The following is a 20,545-nucleotide window of genomic DNA, read 5'->3' as shown; positions in this document are numbered from 1 at the left end:
CCAAGCTGTGTGGCGCCCAGACCCTCTCCCCTACTTCCTTATGGGCCGGTAATTGAGACCCACTCGGGACCCGCAGGGGGCCTGCAGGTCTCTGATGGCCTTGCCTTTGGCCTTGCACTTCCCTGTCCCAAATCTAGCCACCCACCAGGCCCAGCAAGTGCCTCCACTGCAGGCCTGCAGCCCAACGATCAGCCTGCTTCTCCACAAGAGATCAGCACCGCACGGGCTTGTGAGGGCCGTCCGGTCACAAAGGACACATCCCTTCCCGCTGGGGGGGCTCCCAGGACACAGGACCATGCCACACGTTTCTTGCTGTCCCCCAAGGGCCCAGACGGTATTCTGCAATCTGCTTTAGAACTGGGTGACGGGCCCTGAAGGCCGAGGCCGGAAGAGTCCCCTGGTGGCCCATGTGTCCTTTTTTCTTCTTTTCTACTTGGATTTGTTTTCAAAGAAATTTTTAGTAGCCATTTTCAATGTGACTTTAAATGTAATAAACATATACTTGTAGCAAATTGTGGAAAATGCTGTAAGAATTCCAGAGAAAAAAATGAAAACCATCCCAAATCGTGCTCCTCATAGAAAGTGGCCACGCTGTGATACAGCTCCCTTTAAGAAGCAATGACAATGAACCATGACTGGATTTTCCTGGATCCCGTCCACAGACCGTGCACCTTGCTAAACCCACTGCAGGGGTCATCTTGTCAAATCCACCGCAGCCCCGCAACGTGGGGACAGCTGCCCAGCGACAGTGACCTCTCCTTTACAGGTGGGGTGACGAGGCCCAGGCTGGCCCAGGGACAGGCCACTAGGCAGAAGAGCCAGGGCTCAGAGCCAAGATGCCTGCATCAAGTCTCACAGACACATGCACATACAGACCTTTGCCTTTCGTGCAGATGGGATCATTTGGTCCGGAGTCCTGCACAACCTGCTGTTTTCTCTCAACATTCCTGGTGGCTGCCCAGGCAGGCAGGCGGCCAGCAGGGGGACTTGCTGACTCTGGCGCCCTCTTGGCTCAGGCCGTGCACCTGAGACCTCCATGCCCCGTGTCCCCGCCCAACGATCCCAGCAGTGCCGGCCAGAGACGGACATTCTCAGCCCAGAGTCTAGACCAAGCTCCAGGCCCCCAACGGCGGCAAGGGTACTTTACCTGGAGACAGGCCCACAGGTTCGGTCCAGTAACACCACACGACTGACAGGCTCCCTGGGCAAGGGGAGGGGGGAGGGAAAGAGCCAAGCGTGAGCGGTCGGGGAGCCGCTCCAGCCAGAGGCATCACACACAGACCCCACTGGACGCCGACGGCTGTACCCCATAGCTTTCCACCGAAAGGTTTTTCTGCCTCGGAAAGGCCTTCACCAGCCTGTCGATCTAAACGTCCTTCCTCACAGGGCACTTTACGCTTTACTGTTTGCATTTTGCTTCCCCACGTGCTACAAAAACATTTTTAGTAAAATCCTTTGAAACGTAAATAAACAGACCTGTTAACATGCATTTTATCGCACCCTCGACTCTTCCTTTGATGACTGTGTAAGCCTTTCTTCCCACCTAGACTCTGGGCTCCGTGAAAGAGGGACGGTCTGTTTTGTCTACCTCTGTGACTTCACAGAGCCTAGTACAAATTGGGACATCAATACGCTTTTTTTTAAAGAAATTTATTTATGTCTTTATAAAGTATATTTTTGAGAGAGGGAGTGACTGCAAGTGGGGAGGGGCAGAGAGAGAGAATCCCAAGCAGGCTCTGCACTGTCAGCACAGAGCCCAACGCGGGGCTCGAACTCACGAACCATGAAATCGTGACCTGAGCCGAAAACAAGAGTTGGATGCTTAACCGACTGGGCCACCCAGGCGCCCCAAGGGACACCAAAACATTTGAGGAACACAGAAAACACCCAGGTTTCTGGCGTTCTGGTGACAGAGCCTGCTTCTTGTCTACCAGTGTCCCCTTTCCTGCTTTAGCAACAGGATGCTCGGATGTGGGCCGAGCCCACGGCCAGCCAGCTGCAGACTGGTTCTCGGCTCCTCTGTGGTCTTGGGGCTCGGTTCTAGTCAATGAGATGACAGCGAAAGTGACGCGTGCCATTTCCGGGCTGTGCATCCCCCCCGCCCCGCTCCTCCTCCTCCTTCCCCTGGAACACAGATGGGACGGCAGGAGCGGGGGCAAGCACCTTGGACTCAGAAATGAAAGCCATGTATTGGGAAGGGAGGGGCTGCCCTGCCATCGTACGTATGCCTGACTGTCCTATGACAGAAAAGGAAGCGTCGCTCTCATTTAAGGTGCTGTATTTCAGGGTCTCTTCGTTACAACTTAAATCGTGCCTTAAATAATCTTGTCTGCTGCACGTGTCTAAAACAGCAATTCCAACTGAGGCTCCACAATGCCCAAGGTGACCCCTCAGCGGTGAGGCGGATTCTAAGTGCCAGCTCTGACGGCAGTTACGACACGGGGCTCAGTCAGAGCCAGAGCGCCACCTGCCAGGGATGACCACGGCTAAGTTCTTCATACCTCGCTCCTGCAATCCCTGCCAGTGTGCGCGGCAGCTCTTTTGGACAGATGAGGAACCGAGGCTCAGAGGGCAGGCCCTGCTACAGAGCAGGTCAAGAGGGGAAGCAGAGGAGCCTGGGTCACAGGGCGCCCCCCCCCCCCAACAGGAAAGGGGGCTCCCCCCCCCCGCCGACTCACGTCTCGGCGGGGATTTTGCGTTCTCACCGAGCCCAGTTTCTAGCTGTATCGGTAAAGGGCCCGAACCTGGAGGTCCCCGTAGGGTTGTGGTCAAGAAGGTGGGACTTGAGATCCGCGATCTGCCTCAGGGTCTCCCGCTGAGGACGCTGGGGGCAGCAGCCCCCGACCTTCCCGCGCTTGCAATCTCTTTTCTGATTTTCTGATTTCACAATTCACTTCCCTCTTCCAGGGCTTCCTTTTTGTTTCAGTCTTTTGAATGACGACGGTACCCTATGCTTGTCTGGTTTTTTTCTGTAAGCGGGCTCACCGCCATCGCGGGGCTCAAACTCAAGACCCCGAGATCGAGAGTCACATGCTCTACTGGCTGAGCCAGCCAGGGGCCCTGGAGGTTTGTTTTAACAGTTCAAACGACACATACATGCTGTATACGATCTCAGGGAGAGTATATAACGTGTAATAAATACATATGCTGGAATAACGTGAGGCATATCCCTCTGTGTTTTCACATACAACGTATATGCATACACTTGGGGGAGGGGGTGTGATTTTTAGGAAAAACAAGATCATACTATACACGTTTCTCTGCCACGTTTCTGTCACCTTTTTATGGTCATCTTTCCAAGTCTGCACACAGACACTACATCTTCCCGTCTGCCGTAATGACACGGTGCCCCACGCTACGGGCACACCGTAATTCACCCATTCCCTTCTTTTAAAAAAAAAATTTTTTTTTTCTTAACATTTATTTATTTTTGAGAGACAGAGCATGAGCAGGGGAGGGGCAGAGAGAGAGGGAGACACAGAATCCGAAACAGGCTCCGGGCTCCGAGCCGTCGGCACAGAGCCCGACGCGGGGCTCGGACTCACGAACTGCGAGATCGTGACCTGAGCTGGAGTTGGATGCTTAACTGACTGGGCCACCCAGGCGCCCCTCACCCACTCCCTTCTTGATGAGTATGCAGACTGCCACCAGTTTTCTCCTTTGACAAATAAGCCTCAATAAATACTGCTGTCTTTGTGTCTTTACCACTGGTACTCGCACCTCTACGGGATAAACTCCCACACGGGGAGTTGTGTCCCTGAAGTGACAGGAATGCCCACCTCGCCCCACCACGCGTGCGGTCTCCTCCCCTCCATCACCAACAGCCCGGGTCGGATCGGCCTGTGGTTTGTCCGGCAGAGGAAAAATGCCATCATCTCGCGATCCGCGGCAATGTCCCCGGTCACTGGTGAAGTTGAGCACTTTCTTTCAGAAGTTTCTTGGCCATTTCCGTCCCCTGCACTGTGCCTGACCTGTTCACCTCCCTGCCCCTTCTGGTATTTTAATTTTTTTTTTAATTTTTTTTTCAACGTTTTTTATTTTATTTTTGGGACAGAGAGAGACAGAGCATGAACTGGGGAGGGGCAGAGAGAGAGGGAGACACAGAATCGGAAACAGGCTCCAGGCTCCGAGCCATCAGCCCAGAGCCTGATGCGGGGCTCGAACTCACGGACCGCGAGATCGTGACCTGGCTGAAGTCGGACGCTTAACCGACTGCGCCACCCAGGCGCCCCCTCCCTTCTGGTATTTTTTTTTTTTTTTTTTTAATTTTTTTTTTCAACGTTTTTTATTTATTTTTGGGACAGAGAGAGACAGAGCATGAACGGGGGAGGGGCAGAGAGAGAGAGGGAGACACAGAATCGGAAACAGGCTCCAGGCTCCGAGCCATCAGCCCAGAGCCTGACGCGGGGCTCGAACTCACGGACCGCGAGATCGTGACCTGGCTGAAGTCGGACGCTTAACCGACTGCGCCACCCAGGCGCCCCCCTTCTGGTATTTTAAAACAATCTTCGTTTCATTCTGCAGATTTCTGGGTGCTCAGAGAAGGGCGGGACACATGCTCTCTGAAATACAGGCCTGAGACGTTCCAGACGTTCTCGGTCCTTCCGCCCCAGAAGGACCTACCACTTCCGAAAGGCTGCCGTGGCCCGGCCCGGATCGTGCCTCCTCGCTCTCCTCTTTGCCCTCGGATCCCCCTATCCCTGCCTCCTCTGGAGGAAAACCCCCTCGGTCTGTCTCATTCATTCCTTGGTGCAGACTCAGAACCCAGCGTGAGTGCGAATGCATCACAGCCTCGCTCTGCCCTCCTCCAGACCACACGAGAAGCGAAAGTGCTTCGAAAGAAGCCACAGGCACTCTGAAGGCCTGATCCCTCCCGCAGGCCCAGGCTGAACCAGCTCAGGCCGAAGGCCACCCAGGACCTGCTGGGACAGGGAGGCTGAGTGAGCCGGCAATTTGTCTAGGAACGCGACTCTAGACCCCGCTGCCCGGAGTGTGCCCCCCACACGCTCGGCCCCCACGTGCGACAACACTTTCAGGAGGCCGTTTATCACGGCACCACATTCACCACATGCAGAGAGCCTGGGTGTCTACCCGCAGAGGCTCAGTTACGGGGTCCACACGACGAGATGCCGTGCAACTCCAGGGCAAACTAGGACAAAGCGGTCTTCACGGACCAGGGTTGAAAGAGCTCCAGAAAGATGTACTGTCCTGTGAAGGAAGCAAGTTGCCAAAGTGTCTAGGGGCATCTGGGTGGCTCAGTTGGTTAAGCACCCGGCCCTTAATTTCAGCTCAGGTCATGATCTCACGGTTAGTGGGTTCGAGCCCTGCATCAGGCTCTGCGCTGACAGTGCTGAGCCTGCTGGGGGTTCTCTGTCTCCCTCTCCCTCTGTCCCTCCCTCCCTCATGCCCTCCCTCCCTCCCTCTCTCTCAAAAATAAATAAATTAAAAACAAGAAAACAAACAAAAAAAGCATCTATAGTATAGTATGTTACCTTTTATATAATGAAGGGGGAAATGAAAAATAAGCATATTTGCATGTATTTGCATAAAGAAACTCAGAAAAAGTATAAAAGAGACCAATATAAAAGGCTCCCTAAAGGTGGAATTGGAGGGTGGGAGGAGGATGTCTTGACAATGATTTTTTTTCATTTTATTTTTTCGTTTTCTCATGTTTATTGTTGAGAGAGAGAGACAGAGCACGAGCAGGGGAGGGGCGGAGAGAGAGGGAGACACGGAATCCGAAGCAGGCTCCGGGCTCCGAGCCGTCAGCACAGAGCCCGATGTGGGGCTCGAACTCGCAAACTGGAAGATCATGACCTGAGCTAAAGTTGGACATTTAACCGACTGAGGCATCCAAGCACCCCTGAATTTTTTTTAAAAAAATTTTATTTTAAGTAGGCTCCACACCCAACGTGGGGCTCGAACCCTGAGACTAAGAGTCCCATGCTCTAGCAGCCGAGCTAGCTGTGCACCCCCCTACTTTAAAAATTTTTTTAATTGACATCGATACTTTTATACTGCTCGATTCTGAACCAGAGAAAAGTATCACCCGTTCGAAACACTTTAACAAAAAAAGACACATTTTTTTACTCCCCACTCAGAGAAGCCCACCTTCTGGCTCTGGGCCTCCCCAGACCCTCCTCGGGTCACGCTCGTCAAAATGCCCGTGGGCTCTTAGAGCATGATTCGTTCCCTGCCTCGGAAAGGCTCCACGGCTAATGCACAGGGCATTAGTGGCTCCCAGATGGACTGATCTAAGTGCTAATTAATGGCTGTTAGGACGCAGCCCCGGAAAGCTTCCCCCACGGACGCCAGCCCTTCCATTTACACAAAACGCTAAGCAGAGACTGTCGGGAAGCCGGTTCTTCAACTCTTTCAAACCTTCCTTTGGAAACACCTGTACCTTAGGAACGCAGCGGCCCTGGGTGTGGGCCCCAGCTCTGTAAGGTCTGACCCTTTACCTTCGATTTGAACAGCAAGTCCTCTTTGGTCACCTCCCCTATGGAGTCAAGGTGAGGGCAAAGGTCCCTGGAGTCCCCCATGCTGGCCTGGGCTCACCTACAAGAGAACACAGGGAGCCTGGGTTAACGGCAGCCACCGCTGGAGCGAGGCGGGGGCTGCTGGTGCAGTGCACAACTTTGGTCTCAGGTCCTGGCTCTGCCACATATCCGCCGGTGAGTCGAGGAAGCCACTTAACTTCTCCGAGCCTCACTGTCCTCCTCTGGGAATTGGGTGTGGCGGTGACGCTCGGGGGACTCACAAACGGGTACGTGTCAAACTGGCGACACGTGAACAGGCCCTGTGGATTGTCCCAACAGTCCCTTTAGCGGTTGTGACGTCGTACTACGGATATGCCAAAGATGTGGCACCCCTGGGGGAAACTGAGTGAAGGGTACGTAGGCCCTCCCTGGGACATCCGTGGCGACTTCCTGTGAATTAACAATTATTCCCGAAGAAAATGTATAAAAACAAGTAACTGGATTGGCTTCAGCTGCCTCATATTTTAGCAGAAATCACACCTAGGAACCTGACGGCTGATTCTAGCTCCAAACCGTTGCCAAGAAAGTTCCGGGCCAACCGAAGATTTAGTGGAGCCAAGGTGGTTTAACCAAAGGCAGGGGCGGTGTGTCCACTGAGGGAAGTGGACCCCCACCGTCTCCCCGACATGGTCAGCCAGGGGGTCCACTGGCCCAGGCCCCCCACCAGATCAGGTGTTACGGGTGCTGATCAAGTTCCGGGTGGCAGACTAAATGGTTTCCGTGCGTTATTTCTTGGAAAACGTCCCCAGGCAGCTGTGATCAGCCCCGTTTTACAGATTCGGAAACAGGGGTTCCTTCTTGTCTCAGGTCTCACAGCGAGGAATGCTAGAGCCAAGGCGGAAGCTTGAGCTGCTCAGACTCTTACGGCCTCACGTGTATTCTCTCTCTTTTTAACTTAGGGCAGTGGAAACACGCAGAAGCAGACAGCTCGCTCCCACGTGCCGGCACCCAGCTCCAACAGGGAGCCGTTCACAGCACCCTTGCTTCGGCTCAAACTCCCACTTCCTCTTTTTGGTGGCAGACCCAGATACCGCCTCATTGCATCTGTGTGTGCTCTTAAAAGATAAGGACTTGAAAAAAGGAAAAAAAAAAAAAAAAAACCCGTAACCACAATTCCGTTATTTCACCTGAGAGAATTTCCTCTTGGGTCCGTGCTTAAGGGCTACGCCTGAAACGGGGAGGCTGTGGGCCTACCTCTGTGCACAGCGACACCCCCAGGGAGCGGCCAGCATCTGTATTCTCCGCGGACAGCCGATGGTGGTGGGGCGCGAGGGCCGGAGTGAGCACAGGCCTCTGGCAGGGAACCTGCGGGGAACAAACCAGCTCACTTCCTGCAGCTCCATGATTTTAAGCTCACTCCTAGCGCTGACCGGCGGCTACGAAGAGGTCAGAATTCCTCCTGGGAAGGGCAAGTGAAATTTTGGACATCTGGGGCATCCGCGGGCTGGACAGGCTCCCAGTCCATCCACGGGGACCATAAAAACACACTGCTCCGGGGTAGCTAACGAAGGCTGGTGTGGAGCTGGTATAGGTAGGGGCAGCCCCTCCTCGGGGGTCGTGATCCCCGAGAGCAGAGACCCGCAAGGGTCTGCACGAGAGGGCCGCGGGCCTCTCTAGTTATTGCCTTGGCTGCCACAGCCCGTTAACCTCCTGGACGGAAGGCTCAGCCCGTTCCGTGCACGCCCCTGGGACCCTCAGATCATCCTTGGATCCTGTGCTGCTCAGAACCTCTGACCCCCTCTGCACACCCCTGGGACCCTCAGATCATCCTCGGATCCCCTGCTGCTCAGAACCTCTTGGATCCATCACCCACAGGATCCTGTGCTGCTCAGAACCTCTGACCCCCGAGTCTTGAGCAACCCCAGGCCAGAGGCACAACTGAGTCCATTCATGTGTCATCACCGACTGCACCTCCCCAACCCTGCTGGGCCACAGTCTCCCAGACATGGGTCGTTCAAAGAGGGAGAGGCAGTTAGAAGCTAACATTTAAAATGCTCACATGGCAATGACGGGTTCAAGGTTCTAAACTCCAAGCCTCTTCACCTGAAGCCAGATTTTTTAGGTTTTGTTTTTTGTTTTGTTCTCACTGAGGTCAAGTGCACCAGGTTGGCAAGCTGCAGTATGGGGGCAGGAGGGGGGCAGGGGAGGGAGTGGCTTTGGTGTGTGTGCCCCCCGTCTCTCCAGCAAGATGGCAGAGCCCGCTTGTGAGCTTGACACCCAGGGCCACAAATGGAGCCCGGGACAAGGACACTGGTGACAAGCCTGTCTTGATTCACACGTGCAGTGAGACCATTCAAGCTCCTCCGTCTTCAGACAGGGGAGGGGAAAAAAAGCAAAGCCCAGTGGATAACGACCCTCCACGTACCCTCGCTGCCCCCGTGCTACAGAAGAAACAGAACAGAGAGCTTAAGGAAGCAAGAGACTTGGCCAGAGTCAGTCCTCAGCTAGTAAGTCGTGGGTGGGGACTCAATCAGATTGTCTGGTGCAGGGCTGTGCTCCAAATCGGGGGTTGGCAAATCATGTCTATAAAGTACCAGGCAGTAAATCATTTAGGCTTTGTGGGCCCTGTGGATCTTTATCACATATTCTTTGTTTTTGTTTTTGTTTTTTTACAATGTGTTAAAGATTTTTTTTTTTTAATTCTTGGCTTGAGGGCCTTGCAAAAACAATGCTAGCCCGCTGCCACAGTTTGCTGCATCATGCCCTAACTCGCTGTGCTGTTGGGGCCTCATAAAAACAAGCCCGGATCACCAGGATTCCATGTTTCACCGAACACAAAGCACTAGTTTAAATAAGGCAGGTAGCAAAGAAGAGCCAAGAGGGTTCACCTGGCCCCAGGTTTTTTTCTAAGTAAGTATTCAGGATGCATGCAAAGACGGACTGACAAAGATATGCACTGTTTATAATGGGGGAACTGGATACAATGTAAACAACAGGCGGTTAGATAAACAAGGACACAACCATACTCTGTCTACTGCGCAGCCATTAAAAATGATACATATTGAATCTTCCTATCCATGAAATTAAATTAGATCTAAATACATGGAGAGATATACCATGTTCATGGACTGGTACACTCAACACTAAGATACCACTGTGCCCAAACTGGTCCATAAATTCAATGTAATCTTCATCAAAATCCCAGGAAGCTTTCTTGTAGAAATCGTCAAGCCAACTTGAAAGTTTATATAGAAAAGGAGACCTAGAGGGGCGCCTGGGTGGCTCAGTCGGTTAAGTGTCCAACTTCGGCTCAGGTCATGATCTCACAGTCCGTGAGTTCAAGCCCCGCGTCGGGCTCTGTGCTGACAGCTCAGAGCCTGGAGCCCGTTTCAGATTCTGCGTCTCCCTCTCTCTCTGCCCCTCCCCTGTTCATGCTCTGTCTCTCTCTGTCTCAAAAATAAATAAACGTTAAAAAAAATTAAAAAAAAAAAAGAAGATCTAGAAGAGCCAAAACAATTTGGAAGAATCACAAAGTTGGAAGACTGAGACCCTCTGGCCTAAGAATTTCTATAAAGGTTCAGCAAACAAGTCAGTGTGGTGCTGGCTCAAACACAGACATACAGCTCAAGGGAAAAGAAGTGAGAGTCTAGAATTAGACCTGCGCATATGTGGTCAACTGATTTCCAAAAAAGGTACTGACAGAATTCAACCAGCAAAAGACAGTCTTTTCAACAGAGGCTCTCCATATAGGGAAATAAATGACCTTTAACCCCTACTGCATATCATCCACAAAACTTATTTAGAAATGGATGACAGCCTTCCTGTAATTGGTGGCCAACAGAAAGCTTAAAAAGAGCTTCCCTTTCCTCTTGTTCTTTCCCAGGGTTCTGGAAGAGTCAGGTTACTCTAAAATGTGTTGTTGATGGACTCCCAGTGTGCGTTCTCATGTTCAAACCGACGACATTCCCCCCCTAATTCTTTCTCCTCTAGTCTTTCATTTGCTCGTGGCACTGCTGGAACTCAGCTTCAGAGTCCTTCGGTTTTCGACCTTTTTCTCCGGCTTTCATCCCAAACACCTGCTGCACCTGCAGCTCCTTCACCTTTAGCCACACACTCTCCCTCCTTCCACTCATGCCCCGAGAGCTCTGGGTACGCTGCCCTTTGCTCTTCTTGCCCGCTCCACTAACAGACACAGCTGCCGTTTCCTGCTTCTGCACATGTGTGGGCATATGTGATCAGTGACATCTTTCAAGCCTTGCACACGTGTTGTCAACCTACTTCTTAGAACTGCAAAACCTCAAACATCACCATTCTCAGCTCCGGCAGCACGCAAGGATGCCGCCTTCCTCTGACCCTTCTGCAGTTAACTCCTCTCACGTCATCACGCCCTGCCATAGCGAGAGGTAAACAGTCCTTTGGGTTAACAAAGCTTTCCTTCTTCTTCACCTTCTGCTTCTGGGAATTCATAGGTTTTCTTTTTATGTGCTTGGATTTATCTGTTTTTTAAACCCTTGCCACACCTCTGGCGTGAGCATGTCTGCTCTTGGCAATAAGTGGGATGACGTTCACTTTTTCATAAACCCGGTGTCCGATGGTTTAAGTCCGTCTCCTCAAGGGGCAACACCGCACCCTGTTATCAGGCTTCCGATGTCTGTGGACTAGACACTCTGTGCTTAGGTAGACTTCCCATTTACTATCGACATAGTCAATAATGGACTACCAGCAACGACCTCATTGGCTACATCTCCAAACCCTGGGGTATCAGCTATTGTGGGCAGCAACTGAACGCCACCTTCTTTGATTAAAACTCTGGACTGTTCCAGTCTTTTTTATTTTATTTATTTAAAAAAAAATTTTTTTAACGTTTATTTTTGAGACAGAGAGAGACAGAGCATGAACGGGGGAGGGTCAGAGAGAAGGAGACACAGAATCTGACACAGGATCCACGCTCTGAGCTGTCAGCACAGAGCCTGATGCGGGGCTCGAACTCACGGACTGCGAGATCATGACCTGAGCCGAAGTTGGCTGCTTAACCTACTGAGCCACCCAGTCGCCCCATGTTCCAGTCTTTTTTATTCTGTGGGAAGGACCTGGATGCTCTGGAGAATACAAATACGTGAGGAAAAGGAGTGGATGAACGTCTGCATTCCCAATCGAGACTCGCCTACAGCCACAATGTGAGTTCAAGCCCTCTGTCCACCGATTTTCGGTATGCTTGGTTTGGGAGCTTTGCAAACCTCGCAGAGCCTTCGAGGTCCATCTGTGGAACCACCACGGTGCCCCTGTGGACGTGCCTCCCTCTGCAGGGGTGGGACTGCGCTGACCTACATCCCTGACCCCGCAGCAAGCAGCCCGGTGCGGCCCAGGCCGACGGTTCTCCTGATCTCAGACTTTAAACAACAACTAAAACTCTCAAACTTGTAGAGGAAAACGGGAGAGCATCTTTGCAACTCTGGAGGCCACAAAGATCTTAGGACACAAAGAGTGTTAATTATAACAAGATACGTTGAAAAATTGGACTTTTCAAAATTAAATGCTTTTCTTTTCCAAAGATGATCCTAAGGAAAATGAAAAGGCAAAAGCTACAGACTGGGAGAAAATGTTCACAACACATGTAGGACAAGGAGGCAAGGAGCTACTGATTGACAAAAGTCTTCATAAAGGTGCATTTCTGGGGCACCTGGGTGGCTCAATCAGTTAAGCGTCTGACTCTTGATTTTGGCTTAGATCATGATCTCACGGTTTGTGAGATCGAGCCCTGCATCAGGCTCACTTGCTGAAGCGTGGAGCCTGCTTGGGATTCTCTCTCTCCCTCTCTCTGTCCCTCCCCTGCTCACGTGCGTGCGCGCTCTCTCTCTCTCTCTCTCTCAAAAATATACTTTAAATTTTTTTTAATTAAAAAAAAGAAGAGTCATTTATTGGATATAAATTATACCTCAATAAGACTGATTTTAAACCCTGAATAAAAAAAACCCACACTTTGACTTAAGACCTCTATTATCAACATGGCTAAATCTCAGAGAATGTTGAGTAATGAGAACAAGCTGCACCACTCACACCCATTGGCAGGGCTGCTATCAAAACACAAAAAAAACCCAACCAGAAAAAAAAAAAAAAAAAAACAATGCTGGCAAGGACGTGGAGAAACTGGAACCTGTGCGCTCCCAGTGAGCCATAAAATGGTGCCGCTGCTCTGGAAAACAGTATGGCGCCTCCTCAAAAATTAAACACGGAGTTACCATGTGGTCCAGCAACTGCCCTTCTTTTTTTTTTTTTTTTTTTAATTTTTTTTTAATGTTTATTTATCATTGAGAGACAGAGAGAGACAGAGCATGAGCAGGGGAGGGGCAGAGAGAGGAGGAGACACAGAATCCGAAGCAGGCTCCAGGCTCTGGGCCGTCAGCACGGAGCCCGACGCGGGGCTCGAACTCACAAACCGCGAGATCATGACCTGAGCCGAAGTCGGACACTCAACTGACTGAGCCACCTAGGCGCCCCGCAACTGCCCTTCTTGATAGACACCCCAAAGCACTGAAAGCAGGGACTTGAACGGACGTTTGTACGCCCGTGTTTGTAACAGCACCGTTCACGGGAACCAAAGGGGGAAAGCAGCGGAAGGGGGCCATCAAAAGATGAATGGATAGACAAAATGTGCTCTATCCATACAACAGATTATTATTTAGCCTTAAAAAGGAAGAAAATTCTGACTCGTGCTACAGTAAGATGAACAAGGTTCAAAGACGGGCTTTGAGGGCATTACGCTATGTAAAATAAGTCAGACACAAAAAGATAAATGCCGTAGGAGTCCGCTTACATGAACTACCTGAAGGAATCAAATCCATAGAGATGGAAAGCGGAACGGTGGTTGCAAGGAGAGGGAGGGGTTAATGGTCAATGGGGATACGGTCTCAGTTTGGGAAGATGGGGACGTTCTGGAGCCAGATGGGGGTGATGGCGATACAACGGTGTGAACGTACTTAATGCCACTGGACTGCACCCCCAAAACGATGAAGATTTATATGTATTTTACTGAAATTCAAAAAAATGCAATTTTCAGAAATGCAAAATGAAATTCTCAAAACTAAAAGATAAAAATTTCAAAAGTTGCATATACACACACACACGCACATACTATGACACCATTAAAAAGAAAGTTTAAAATGGGGGGAGGGGCAGACAACGATGATGATGATGAAGCAAAACAGTCCATGACCAGGAAGCACACCAGTCTCCATCAGGCCCCACCATGTGCTGTCCACTGTCTCTGTCCTCTCTCGGCTGCATTGTCCCCTGACCAAGAAAGGCATCTGCGCGCCACCCTGCCGCACCCTGTCCCGTCCCGTCCCGCCCCACCCCACCCCACCATCCTCTCCTCCAGGGAAGGCCTCTACTTTGCATGCTCGGTAACCATTTTGGTCGTTCGCCCATTTTTCGATCTAATGCCTGTCCCCTCTCAAGAATGTGAGCTCCCCGAAGGACCTGTCTGTTTTGTGCACTGTTGTATCCCAAATACCTATAATGGCACCTGGAGCACAGCAACTTCTCAGTAAATACTTGCTGAACGGATCAAAAGTACAAAAAGCTGTAAAACATGATCACAGTAAAATGCCATTTTGGTAAACCAATCTTGCTTTGTGCCTGCAACAATGATGCTATTGTCATCATTTCTGGGAGGACGGAGATCGAGTTGATTTTTGTTTCCTCCTCTTTTGCCTATCTGCATTTTCTACAGTGAATTGATGTTGCTTTGGTAACATACAATCTGATAGGTTCCTTCTAATTCTCTTTAAAGTTCCCAGGGGCGTCTGGGTAGCTCAGTTAAAGTGCCTGACTCTTGATTTTGGCTCAGGACACGATCTCCTGGTTTGTGGGTTTGCACTGACAGGACAGAGCCTGCTTGGGATTCTCTCTCTCCCCCTCTCTCTGCTCCTCCCCTGCTCACATGCTCTCTCTCTCTCTCTCTCTCTCAAAATAAACACTTAAAAAGTAAAGTTTCCAAAATAAAAAGAACTATGCCTCTGTCCTCTTTGGTATGTGCGGTGTCCCTCCTGGGACCTTGTTTTTCCCCAGACCTCAGAGAGAACACTGGGGGAGCATGACCTCCATCCCCTGGGGACTCTCGGGGCCCACAGAGTGTGAACAGCACACCTGAGGTCCATTTAAGAGAGGGTGCAGCCGCTCCAGAGTAGGTTCCAGAAGCCCTGACGGAGAAATGCCTCAGCTGCTAGCTGGGTGGTTTGAAAGTATAACCTTTCACCCTGTGGCTCATTCGTTTGAAGATCTGCCTTTAACGCCTTTGTTTTGTTTTGTTTTGTTTTCCTCATTAACTTCCATGTTAGATGAAAAATTTTCATCTCCTCCTTCCTACCCTGAAAGTAGAAAAAGGTTTTTTTGTGTGGTTTCAATAAAATTAATATTCACCTCTGTAGAAGCTGGAGGGTGTCTTCACTAAAAACTGGAAAAAAAGATGGTTACTGCAGTCTTCTTCATAGGCACCAATGTGTAATTCAAGAAAGGAAACTCAAAACTCCAATATAACAGATACAACATGTATACAAGGTTTTTATGTTCATATCATGTACATTTCTCATGACACTAAACTTCAACAACTTTTTTTTTCCCTAAGGCAGGCTTCACGCCCAGCATGGAGCCCAACACGGGTCTTGAACTCATGGCCCTGAGATCAAGACCTGAGCTGACATGGAGTGGGATGCTTAACTGACTGAGCCACCCAGACACCCCAACAACTTCCTTCCTAATGGCTAAATAATATCCCACATACTACATCAGCTACACCTTACTTAGCCGCTTTCCTATTCTTGGACCCTTAGGGTATGTGTGTGTGTGTTGCCAATATAAATAAGGCAGCGCGAGAAGTATTTTGGAGTATAAACCTTTGGCCACATCTTTGCCCAAGGAAAAACGACTAGGTCAAAATGTATGTTTTGAAGGCTCTGTATCGATATATATCGACAAACTTCCCTCTAGATCCATATTCTACAAGTGTATCTGTCTACCCGCACTGTATGAGCACACCCAACATAGAAGGCTTGAGGTTTACTAACATTTTTTTTCCCCAAAGTTAATGGTTAAAAAATCAGTTTGTGTCAAGGGAAAAGCTGAGGGGGTAGTGCTGGGAGCTGTGGGTGTTTACGACTGCGCACACAGGAGCTGAACCATCGGAAGTGCCTGGTCTGCAAGGGCTGTAGTTCGTTTATCTCAGTTCCCTAGGAGTCTGCACGTCGTTTTATCTCGGTACCCAACTGGCTTGGCTTGGGGCAACGGAAAACGTGCCGGGCGTGGGCCCTGCCCTCACGGGGTACAGAGGCCCGTATCTCAACACCAGGGTACCCGCAGGCAGCCTCCGGGAGGTGATCACTACTACGTCATCCACCCTTTCCTGGGCTCCCACCCCGTGTCCGTTGCACCATCAGCCCCGGAGCTGACTGTAATTACAGAAGGCAAGAAGAGACACCAGCAGCCCGCCCTCAGCTCCTCGCTCGGCGCTTGCTAAGCTCCGTGTCGGTAGATAAGTCGGTCGCCCCTCAGTTCCCCCATCCATGAGATGGGGACAAAGACAGCGAGGAGGGTTACGAAGAGAGTGCAGGGAGACAATGCACAGGGCCGATTTCACCTAATGGCTTCCGATCACGGGTCTGTATTGGCCCGCACAGCAAGAACGCTCAGAAACGTTCTGTACCGTAATTTGGGTTACTGGCCGTGTTTTTCAGATCGGGGAACTGAGACAGGCGGGACTGCAAGTCGCACGCCCAAGGGTACCCTCCATCAGCTTTTCAGCCAGGGCTCCGCTGCCCAGGACAGCACTGCCTCCGAGCAGTCGCTACGCCCGGTGCTTCGCCTACACTCTTCACGGAAGGACTGCTGTTCCTCGTCTTAGGAAGAATGGAGCCCCTGGCACAGGGAGCCATTTGTCCAAGACCCTACAGCGAGGACACAGCCAGGAAGGAGCCGGGTCGTATCTGCCTTCACAGCGCTCCCTGCTCTTGCTTCTGTGCAAGTAAATGCAGTGCACGCAGCAGGCACTTGATAAAGACTGAAAGAGACCTGTGCGGCCGAGGGAGCTAGATCCCAGGAACAGGCCCTCCAGGAGCAGCCGGGCTGCTGGGAGTCAGCAAGGCACCTGCCACAGCCAGGGAGCCAGGACACCTCCCCTTCCCGGCCAGCCAGGCCAGCCTCCTCTCCTGGGGCAGAAAAAGCAGGGGGAGGGAGGCCCTGGCAGGTCTGGCACAGGGCCCACCCAGCTCAGGCCCTGGCGAGGCTTCTGAGACTGTTCAGCCTTAAGGAGGGCAGGCACTTCCCCCCCCCCCCCCCGACCCCGGGGCCTACAGCAAGGAAGGGGGAAAGTGCCCCCTGCCCGGGGGCAGGCAGGCAGCATCTCTGGGCCTGACACCAGCTGCTCAGACCGGGCCTCGAGTGCCCATTACTCATCATTTTCCTGGCCGTTCTGGCTACGCCCTCCTCCCGGCTAGGAGCCTAGCTCCTTAGGATGGGAGGGGGGTCCTGCCAAGCCCCCGCCAACTTAGGGAGACACCCACCTGCCCCGATCCTTGCCACACTAGCCATCCCACACCCCTGCCCACATCCCTCCACACCCCTCTGACCCTCAGAATGTGTCCCCTTTCCCTCCCTCCTGCCCTCTTCTCTCCATCCTACCTCCAAGCAACTCCATTTTTCTTAAAACCCAAATACATCCCTTCTGTCAACCCAGTCTTAATTCCCTAAGAGCCCGCCATCCTCCTGACTCCCAAAGCAGAGCCCCACAGCCTACTCCTGCCTTGAAAAGTCTTGCTTCGCCCACACCTCTATTTCTCCTCATTGGCCTTACCTACCTAGTGTCTGCCCGGAATGGCCCGGTGTAATGGAGCTGATATGAACAGACCTCACCGAATCCTTACCACCATCCTGGAGGCCAGGCAACAATGGGAGTTAAACCCATCTCCACCTACGTCACGAAAGGAGGAGAGGCTGAGGCCCAGAGAGGCGCAGTAAGTGGCTGGAGGTCACACAGCTGCTGAGCTGCTGATCCAGGGTTTGAACCAAGGACTGCTGGCCCTGAAGTCAGTGCTCTCAGCTGTCTGCTCCACAGTCTCCCCAAACAGCCCCGGCCAGCCTGGAGTGGGGGATGATCTTTACCTCCTCCAGCCCAAACACCCACATTCCGAGGGCAGCTTCCTCTGGCCTCCTTCACAAGAGCCACCTCTGAGGCATGCTTCACACAGAGCATTTTTCTGCTCGGCTTAAACTCCTCAAGTCTAGGATAACACCTCTGAAGCCTAGCACTGCAATTTGTTCCAGGCTCTGGGAGAGTCAGTTAATTGGAAAGGGCATGGGTTCGGGGCCACCCCAGGCTGGCAGTTCTTGGGGGTGAGCAGGCTGGAAGGAGTAAGTGGCCCAGGTCTCCGAGAAGCCATAACTCCTGGAGTAAGTAAATAGAAGCAGAAACTCAGACTAAGACCCCTAAAACCCCAAAGCAAGAGAGGGTCAGAGAGGGTCACGCCAAAGGTCACACAGCCAATAGATGGCAGAACGGGAACTTCAGGGGGGGAGTCATGTGCTAAGTTGGCACAACTGGGGCTTGAACTGAGGGTCAGGACCTATACTTCAGTCCCCTGTTTTATAACGTTACCGACCAAATCACAAATGAGAATACACCAATTTAAATGTGCAACTCAATCCCCCCGCCCACTCGTGATTCCTTTGCCTTGCTCTGTTTCCCTTACCCTCATCACCTTCTAAGACACTTGACATACTTGTGTTATTAGAACCTGACGTCCACCGGATCAGGGACCTTTGTCTCTTTTGCACTCTGGCATACTTCAAGCACCTAGAACAGTGCCTGCTCCATATAGTAAACGCTCAGTAAATATCTGAGTAAGTAAATCAGCCCAGCAAACTTTTATCGAACACTTATTACGGCCCAGCTGTGAACTGCGATCACTTTGCCGGGTCCCAAACCGACCTAGACACGAATGTTCCCTAAACCCTGTAGCAAGCCTGGTTCCAGAAAGGAGCTAGCAAACCAACCCCACTTTGAGCCAAATCCATCCATGTCCTTAAACAACCGAACTCTCAAACAAAACGAAAACATGACACATCTCCGAACTGAAGAGAACCCACATTTCCTGGAGGCTCCCTCTGAGAAGCAACTTCACCTCACCCCCCAAAAGGCCCAGCAAGACTTAGAGAGTCCGCAGCCCCTCGGCCCAGCCACCCAGATTCACAGCTGCCGCTTTTCCAGCATTACTTTGGCGAAACAGGTCTCAGATCTGTCATGGCCCAGCTGGTGAGTGGCACTGGGCCAGCTCATTTGTAGCGGACGCTCCTCCCCGGGATGTCAGAGGAGAAGAAGGGTCCAGAAATGTCCTTGGCCTTCTGGCCTTCTCTCTAGTGCTGTCCAGTACCTCCTAGTGGGAGGGTCGCTGCAGGGGCGGGGGTGGGCAAAATCAGAGCCACCTCTGAAAGTGTGACATCTGCAGATGTGGACCCCCTGGGTTCCTGCAGCAATTCCCAAGGATCCTCCCCTTCAGTCAGCAGGGACGGGAGGGCCAGTGATTCCCAGGCGCCTCTGGGGTTGGCTCAACCAGACTGCAGAAGGCAAGACTTGGAGATTTTCATATACAGCTTTTGACCAAAGCCAAAAAGCTGTTCCAAGAAGTCCTGGGTCCGTTTGTCTCAGTCCAGGGAAGAGAACAGCAATTATCAGGAAAGACTGTTCCAGAGAGCCGTAGGGCATTCCAGAAGGGCCGCCCTGCTTCTGAATGGTCTTCCAGAAGAGGAAACCAGTCTCCATCAGCACCCCCCCCCCCCCCCCAGCGGGTTACAACAGCAGCTGCAGCAAACATTTAAGGAGCTTCTGTGCCAGGCACTCTGCGTAACCTGCAGCAGAGTGGGGCCTGCCACTGATCCCCGCCCCACTTTCCAGCTGTGCAACCTTAGGCATCTACTGCCTCTCTGAACCAAAGTCTTCTCATCTGCAAAATGAGAGACCGCCGTCTACTTCGTGGGATTGCTGTGGGAGTTCGCTGAGATAACGCTTAGGTGAGCCCCGAGCCTGCCACACGGTAGCGCTTAAAAAGGCGCAGTGCTTTCAAAGAAAAGGATGGGCCTATATGGAGAAAAGGGAAATTAAGAGGTCCCTAAAAGTCCTGTAAACCATTATTTACACATTTAGTTATTTCCTAAGCGTTCGTTGATGCCTGTTTGTTTTGTTTTGTTTTTCAAATAAACTTAACCCTCGCAGCATCCTGGGGGGTGTAAACGGCAGAGGGCAGAGCAACAGTCCTAATGACAGAGGACGAAAACAAGGCCCCTTGAAGGTCCGGGGAGGCGGCCGGCAAGCACCCGAGGAGGGGCCCTCCGCCCTCAAACCCTCCGGAGTGGGTTCAAAACGTCGGACGCGGGGATAAACTGGCTGGAGGCCATCATCAGCGGGGCAGTCGGCGGCAGGACTTTAATTCCCCACTGCTAAGAAGTGGTCATCTTTCATCCCTAAAGGAAAAAACGCATGCCGGGGCCCAGACCCTGGGGAAATAAGTCAGCGCCCCGAGACGCCACACTCGTGCTTTCAACGCTGGGTCAGGCCCCGCAGAAATAAAGGAGATGGCGGCCCCCGTTCCGGAGAAACAACGAGCCCCCAGGGCTCCAAGTGGGGCACCGGGGCCCCAGAGGACACCCCCTGAGCGCCGGCCGGAGGAGGGGAGAGGACGGCGGCGGCCGCTCACCTGGCAGCGGCGTTCTGCGCTCCTGGCAGGGCCAGACCCCAGCCCGCCCGGAGCCAGGCTTCGGTCGCCCCTGCTCGGAGAGGCCCGGCCCCCCGAAGCAGCCGGCGGCAGCCCGGAACTCACCTGCCGTCGCAACCGCGCCGCCGCCGCCTGTCAGTCAAGCGCACCCACCGCTGCACCGCGCAGGGCCGTGGGGCCCGCTGGCTGCGTCCCGCCTCCTCCCCCTCAGCCGCCCAATCGGAAGAGGCGAACGCCACGAATGGGGGCGGGGCCAGGCGGGCGGTGCGGGCCGGGGGCGGGGCCAGAAGGGTTTGGGGCGGGGCA

General features: G+C 52.3%; 1 protein-coding gene and 1 long non-coding RNA gene across 2 annotated transcripts in view; one reads left to right on the top strand and one right to left on the bottom strand.

Moving 5' to 3' along the window:
* USP20 (ubiquitin specific peptidase 20) overlaps positions 1 to 20,430 on the bottom strand; it is a 44,659-nt gene extending 24,229 nt beyond the window's left edge. Inside the window, 4 exon segments of the mRNA XM_019420806.2 lie at positions 1,148 to 1,201; positions 6,462 to 6,558; positions 7,734 to 7,844; positions 20,345 to 20,430. Coding sequence (XP_019276351.1) covers positions 1,148 to 1,201; positions 6,462 to 6,542 — 135 coding nt within the window. The 5' untranslated portion in view covers positions 6,543 to 6,558; positions 7,734 to 7,844; positions 20,345 to 20,430.
* LOC109250028 (uncharacterized) lies at positions 19,367 to 19,877 on the top strand. Its single transcript, XR_002072853.2, has 2 exons — positions 19,367 to 19,538; positions 19,741 to 19,877. It is a non-coding gene; the product is annotated as an uncharacterized LOC109250028 (long non-coding RNA).
* Positions 20,431 to 20,545: the final 115 nt, after the last annotated feature.

This window comes from Panthera pardus, unplaced genomic scaffold (genome assembly GCF_024362965.1).
Source record: "Panthera pardus isolate Hobbes unplaced genomic scaffold, ASM2436296v1 HiC_scaffold_20, whole genome shotgun sequence".
Lineage (NCBI taxonomy): Eukaryota > Metazoa > Chordata > Mammalia > Carnivora > Felidae > Panthera > Panthera pardus.
The sequence above is the reverse complement of the archived record's forward strand: the minus strand, read 5'-3'. Positions and strand labels throughout refer to the sequence as shown.